The sequence below is a fragment of the Pinus tabuliformis genome, chromosome Q (genome assembly GCF_031772625.1).
Source record: "Pinus tabuliformis cultivar Carrire ecotype Pingquan chromosome Q, CPIR1, whole genome shotgun sequence".
Lineage (NCBI taxonomy): Eukaryota > Viridiplantae > Streptophyta > Pinopsida > Pinales > Pinaceae > Pinus > Pinus tabuliformis.
In genome coordinates, this window is record NC_142296.1 from 742,508,767 (window position 1) to 742,515,967 (window position 7,201).

Genomic DNA, 7,201 nt, shown 5'->3' on the forward strand with positions numbered 1-7,201 from the left:
TTTAAATCTGTATATTAATGTTAAATTAATTGTTGGAAATGAAAATTATTAGTTAACTTTTTAAAAATTTATAAAAACAAAATTGTAATTTACACGTACATAAATTAAAAGAATTCAATAACAAATATAAAAGGTAAGAAATTTCATGATCACATTTCACATCATGACACATCTTCACAAATTCATCCATTACAATTTTCATATATGAAAAATGATAGAAACATACATTAATGTAATAAACAAATCCATAAAACCAAGATGAATTTATATATAAAAATATGGTTAATAACATATATTATTTATATTCTAAACAACAAAATGTTGAAATGGACATGATAAGATATTCCTATATCCAAGGTGAATTTTGAAGTGGAGTAATAACACATTTAACTTGTAAGTAATTTTCAAGGCCATAAGATCCATACTCTCTCCCAACCCCACTCATCTTGTATCCTCCAAGTGGAGCATCTGGACTAACTACTAGATAAGAATTAATCCACACAGTGCCAGCTCTAAGAGATCTAGAAATTCTATTTGCTATATCTATATCTTTAGTAATAACTCCAGCTCCTAAACCATAAATGGTTTTATTTCCTCTCTCTATTACTTCTTCTACAGTCCTGTATCACAAAAAATAATATTAGATATATATATATATATATATATATATATATGAACTACATTGTTCTTTGATTTTAAGCATTTAAAATGTGAAAAGCAATATAGGCATTATGAGATCATACTTGAATTTTAGAATAGACATAATAGGTCCAAATATTTCTTCCTTTGCAATCTTCATATCATCCTGCACAAATTTGTTAAGATAGTAATTATCTAGAAAATGCATATGACATGACGTAGTTTCTATATATACACTAACATTTTGAAAAATATAAATTAAACAAACAATACCTCTACATCTGAAAATATTGTTGGTTCAATGTAAAATCCTTTATCACCCAAAGAATTTCCACCTATCAATAAGTTGGCTCCATCTTCTTTTCCATATTGAATATACTCTAATACTTTTTCAAATTGTGTCTTATCAATCTGCAATAGAGAAGAAAACAGTCATACAACCATATATAAAATAAAACATCATTTAAAATATAGATAAGTTACACAATAAAATGTTTACATATTTTGTTACTTTATTTTTGTTACATGAACAATGATGAAGTGGTTTACAACTTAATATGATAGAGATATTATCTCATACATGAATAAGATGTGTGAATATACCACCTGGTAATAGATAACAATATTATTATATAATGTGTGGATCTATGTATAAAATAGATTTACTATTTATATTTAATATAAAAAATGAATGTGAAAAGAAAAAATAGATTTTTTTTCTAAATGTATATTACTATAATAATATTTTTATTTAAGTATGGGGGATTTACGCAGTGCATTATATTAGATATCATTTTCATCGGGTGATGCTCACAGGGGTGAAGAAGTGGGATTGAAACTAGTGAAATGTGGAGAACGAATCACATAGCATCAATCATCACTTCCGGGGCTTGCACCCGGTAACCAGGACTTCCCAGGAGGTCACCCATCCCAGAACTCCTCTGGCTCAAGCGCGCTTAACTGTGGAGTTTTTCCCACAATCAAGCCCACTTAGCTTGCTACCCCATTTGCAAAACCTTAGCAAGTATTGTGCCTCATGAACCATTCAAGTAGAGATCCCTTGACTCTTTTTGAATTTAAGTATGGGGGATTTACACAGTGCATTATATTAGATATCATTTTTTGGGATTCAACTGCGTTAAGTAAGTCATTCAAACGTATGACCATTTCCATGAGAGGTAGTCGTAACTGACTAATTTCTCATGATTTTTGAATAGTTCACTTAGCACTCATTGCATCGGGTTCACTTAGCACTCATTGCATCGGGTGATGCTCACAGGGGTGAAGAAGTGGGATTGAAACTAGTGAAATGTGGAGAACGAATCACATAGCATCAATCATCACTTCCGGGGCTTGCACCCGGTAACCAGGACTTCCCCAGGAGGTCACCCATCCCAGAACTCCTCTGGCTCAAGCGCGCTTAACTGTGGAGTTTTTCCCACAATCAAGCCCACTTAGCTTGCTACCCCATTTGCAAAACCTTAGCAAGTATTGTGCCTCATGAACCATTCAAGTAGAGATCCTGGTTACCGGGTGCAAGCCCCGGAAGTGATGATTGATGCTATGTGATTCGTTCTCCACATTTCACTAGTTTCAATCCCACTTCTTCACCCCTGTGAGCATCACCCGATGCAATGAGTGCTAAGTGAACTATTCAAAAATCATGAGAAATTAGTCAGTTACGACTACCTCTCATGGAAATGGTCATACGTTTGAATGACTTACTTAACGCAGTTGAATCCCAAAAAATGATATCTAATATTTTTATATTTTTTATTCTTAATCTATTTTAAATAATTAAAAAAATTATATCCTAAAATGTTATAAATATTTCATGAATTTAAATTTAAAATAAATCTGAAACATTTTAACTTTTATTATTAAAACGTTTAAAATAAAAATTAATATAAATCTAAATCTACTAATTTAAAAAATAATTCTATCTTAAAAGTGAGATATCATATAATGCACAATAAAATTAAATTTAATATATTATGAAGATTGTGTATGGAAGAGCCATACTTTAAAGATTTGGTTGACCTTAAATTAACTCCATTAACCATGTTATATCTCTAGGTAATAAACGAGAATTATTTTTTATTAACCAAAGCTTTTAATTAAACCATGATAATCACAATTAATGAAATACTCTATTATAAATATCCTAATTCTACGTTTCATCTTTCCCAAGTTTATAGTCAGTCATCACTTTATTACAATTGTTGTTTCTACATTTTTTTTGTAACTTTGACACCATTGCGAATCCTAATTGAAACAATGACTATATTCAGAAGATAAGATAATCCATGGGTGAAGGCATGCACGGTTTACCTGAGGGCCGTGTTCGACTCCTGGCTGAAAGGGGTCGCCCACCACTTGTTGTTTTGCTCTTGCCACCGCTTTCTTCAGGAATTCATCATAAATTCCTTCTTGAACAAACACCCTTGACCCTGCTAGGCATACTTGTCCCTGCCATGCATGCCCCATGAAATATTTCATCATATGGATTTCAAACTAAAAAATCTATGGTTAATATTCATGAGATTGCATTTGGTCTGCAGCTTTACCATGTTACTAAATATTGCTAGATGGGCAATATTCACAGCTTTATCAACGTCGGCATCGTCCATCACAATGACAGGGGATTTTCCACCCAGTTCTAATGTCACTGGCTTCAAGTTGCTTTTTGCAGCAGCCTCCATGATAAGTCGCCCAACTTGAGTCGACCCTGTAAATGATACCTGAATACAGGCCAACATTGTATTATTTCAGTATAATTATTATTTTTTTCCCTTCCTAATAAAAAGTCACACCAAAAACAACTCACCCATAATAGTTTTAAGTTGATGTATTCTAAAAGCCCTCGTCAACTCAACTGGGACCTAAGAACTCGTTAAATAGCATTATACTATTCCACTTTCTTTTGGTAGTGAAATAATTTCAAGTCGGTTCACTTAAAAATAGTTTTAAGTGTTTTTAGTGAGTATATCTAAAAAACTTAAGCGTAACCAATTCTAATTAACCAACCAAAAACTTAAAAAGAGAATTGAACCCACCCCTCATATATCAAACAACAGAATTTCACTCAAAAACCTTGACCAACTGGGTTGAAGTTGAAATACAAGTTTGTTTTTCCCAATAAATCTCGTATGAACCTATGAACTTACCTTATCAATATCCATGTGACTGCTTATGGCAGCGCCCGCAGTTTCACCAAAACCAGAGAGCACATTTAGGACACCAGAGGGAATTCCTGCCTGTGATGCAGACGAGATTTCATGAACAAAATATGGGACATCACAAACCTTGTCCCTGCTAATTTAACTGAAAATCCCACCATAGATATTTGCAAGCTGAGCAAAGAAAATAACATTACCTCCTTGGCCAGTCGTGCACAATAAAGTGCAGTTAAGGGAGTCTGCTCTGCAGATTTGATGACTATTGTACATCCGGCGGCCAAGGCAGGACTGACCTTACTGAAAAACATCACAATTGGAAAGTTCCACGGTATTATCTGACCAACGACTCCAATGGGTTCATGCAATGTATAACCCTGAAACTGCCCATTCATCTTCAACGTTTGCCCATGAATTTTATCAGCTGACCCTGCACATCACATTCATGAAAAAATCCTCCACATTTGGTTTACAGCATTCCCCAGATCTATAAACATCTAACTCAAACAAAATGACATTGATTACTATGGATGATATAGACAGTTCACCAGCGTAATATCGGATAACTTCAACTGCGTATGGTATATCCATCGCCCGAGCCATATCCCACGGTTTTCCATTGTCAAGAGTTTCCAGAGCCGCGAGTTCTTCGCCATGTTGGGACACCAGGTCCGCATACTTGGACAGGATGCATCCTCTTTTCTGAAGAAGTAAAGAAACGATTTTGATTTCTAAATATTTTCGAAATCAACCATCAAATTAATAATTTTTTTTCAATATCCGCCTTAACCCTCAATCCATCGTTAGATTCCTCCCAATTGGAAAATCCACTAATTTATTTCCTTACATAGCCAGACATGCGAGGCCATGACCCGTGATCAAAGGCCTCACGAGCGGCTTTGACAGCCAAATTCACATCTTCTTTCTGGGCCTCTGATACGCGCGTAATCGGTTCCCCTGTTCGAGGATCCAATGTCTCGAATGTTTTTCCTGCAACAAAAAATTAATAAATGATTTAGTTTTTTTTGTGAAAAGAACAATAATTCTTATATTAATAAATATAAAAGCTGTTACATTTACAGAAAATATATAACCACAACGTACATGAAACACCAAAATAGGCAAAATGACATCTACAGCAAAAGGAACAGAGCACTCCCACTGCAAAACGGGGGAGCAACCCTTACAGCATGAAATAAACAATCTGATCACAAAGGAAATGCCCAGCAACTCCTCCCATAAAACGAAGAATGAGAAATTATTTGAAGGGAAGGCTTCAGATCCAATAAGTGAGCTTAGAGGTTTATTTTACAGTTGAATATGATTTGTAATTTTATTCTTTTTCATTAAATTTGAAATTTTACTCATGTTTATCAAAATAATTTTTTTTAAGAAATCTAAAAATATAAAAAATTAGATCCCTCGCGCCTCATGTTAAATCCATATTTAAAATGAATCTATGCTAGTGTAACCCTATTCTATGCACTCAAAATGAATTTTTTAAAGAAATCTAAAAATATAAAAAATTAGATCCCTCGCACCTCATATTAAATCCTTATCTAAAATGAATCTATACTAGTGTAGCACTGCTCTTTATACTCAAAATGAATCTACTTAAGCAGGGTAGAAATTCCACAATTGGAGAACCAGTCAGCTGGGGAACTCTGCTTCCTGAATATATGACAGAAGGAGATTGAGTGGAAACGTGTCTTCATAGAGGCGATTTGGTCCAACCAGTGGCATAGAGATGGAACAACCATATGACAGAAGGAGATTGAGTGGAAACATGTCTTCATAGAGGCGATCTGGTCCAACCAGTGGCATAGAGATGGAACAACCAGAAAAGACTTCCCCAAGGCCCAGTGGATAGTCACCTTCAAATCTCCTGTAACCACGATTTCCTCCCCCAAGCTACAATGCACATCTGAGAGTACCCATAAAGCCAACACTTCAGCTTTGGTATTTGTGCCCAAGCCAACATACCAGAAAAAATTGTAGCTCTATGAGAGGGAGATGGATATAACTGCACCATAGACTTATTTACCAGGCTATCGAACTATCCCACCACGGATATTATATCTATTTCGATCCAACGACAGGCTTATACTGCTCCACTTATTTACGACTCAATAAACTTAGAAATATTAGTGAGCGCCACACATCCTATCCACCCAAACCTAATCTAACGAGCCAATAGAAAAGGTCTGCTCAAAAGGTTTGTAAGACCAACAAAGCGTATGATTCTTTGGTTTTATAGCTTCAATGATTCTTTGTAGCTCTATCAATTTGAACTTCAAAAGAGAAAAGCATGAAGAAAATTGACAAATGAGTCCAAGTTTTACTTGAAAAAAAATACAATTTCATCCGAAATTTTTCTCTTAAAATGAGACCAAGTAGTTTTTTATTTGAATAGGTCGCTAATAAACATAATTGATTTCACATGTACCTGAAACTGAATCTACAAACTCTCCATTGATGAAGAGCTTCGTATATTTTACTGTAACTGGGGGCAGAACGGTGTTCGATTCGGAGGAAAGGGGCGCCATATCTTTGTATATAAATACTTTGAAATTGCTGGGAAGGTTGGAGGATACGATCCCTGTGCATAGAAAATATTTTGAACAGCCTGAAAACCAGGGATGATTCGATAGCTACCCTCCTTTCCATATATATAAGGATGGTCAAGGTTGTAGCAAACCATGTTTCAAATTTGGCGAGGCCGGTGGCGGGAATCTTCAAACTTGGCGGCTAATGATCGTGATAGAAACCAGTAAATACAATAGATGTCAAATTTGACGAGATCACTAACATTCCACATGGTAGGTGGACTGATGAGATGATAATGTTAAATTATTGCATCGTGTTAATGTGGTATTTCCCAGCAGCAATTCCAGCAATCAAATAAATATATCATCCCTTTTTTCAACTAGAAAGCATCCAGATATGTCACAAATTATATGTGGTGATGTATCTCGAATCAAACCTATCAACTAAAAATAATGAGGTAGAGTCAAGTCCATGTTGAAAACGTTTTGTAAAATTTGAGAGATCATGTAACATTTCACACTGCATAAAAATTTATTATGGTTACCAAGTTTTATTTTTTATTTTATTTTACCTGGAATGTTAAATGACTAAAGCTGAGAGGTCATAACATATTTTGTTACTTGATTAATGAATAATTAGGAGTTAAAATCTTTTAATAAGCACTGAAAGAAAATTCTTAACCTACTAAACAGTTAAACAAAAACAGTTACTCATCTACTTCCTCAAGAGGAGAAAGAGAAAAAAGGTCTGGGGGAAGAGAGAGAGAGGAGATCAGATGACTAAAGGGGGCAAAACAATGCTCCCTAGATTTTCTTGAGCTAGGTGGAATAAACTAGTGG

General features: G+C 34.6%; 1 protein-coding gene across 2 annotated transcripts; it reads right to left on the reverse strand.

Moving 5' to 3' along the window:
- Nucleotides 1–246: 246 nt before the first annotated feature.
- LOC149221675 (aldehyde dehydrogenase 1-like) lies at nt 247–6,442 on the reverse strand. Of its 2 annotated transcripts, none has more exons than XM_089385181.1 (10): nt 6,262–6,442; nt 4,663–4,805; nt 4,364–4,517; nt 4,016–4,245; nt 3,807–3,896; nt 3,207–3,380; nt 2,971–3,108; nt 913–1,050; nt 744–805; nt 247–620 (listed from the first exon to the last, which is right to left on the reverse strand). In XM_089385181.1, the coding sequence occupies exons 1-10, from the start codon at nt 6,359–6,361 to the stop codon at nt 347–349; spliced, it is 1,503 nt and encodes a 500-aa protein (XP_089241307.1). In that variant the 5' UTR covers nt 6,362–6,442; the 3' UTR covers nt 247–346. The 2 variants fall into 2 exon arrangements, with proteins under 2 accessions (XP_089241307.1, XP_089241308.1); XM_089385182.1 differs by lacking the exon at nt 6,262–6,442 and adding an exon at nt 5,690–5,832.
- Nucleotides 6,443–7,201: the final 759 nt, after the last annotated feature.

Excerpts from the sequence above, each read along its gene's own strand:
- LOC149221675 (XM_089385181.1), bottom strand. The coding sequence starts at position 6,361 with ATGGCGCCCCTTTCCTCCGAATCGAACACCGTTCTGCCCCCAGTTACA. Across the intron at positions 3,381-3,806 it reads GTCACATGGATATTGATAAG|GTATCATTTACAGGGTCGAC; the intron begins GTAAGTTCATAG and ends GCCTGTATTCAG. Across the intron at positions 3,109-3,206 it reads TAGCAATATTTAGTAACATG|GGACAAGTATGCCTAGCAGG; the intron begins GTAAAGCTGCAG and ends CATGCATGGCAG.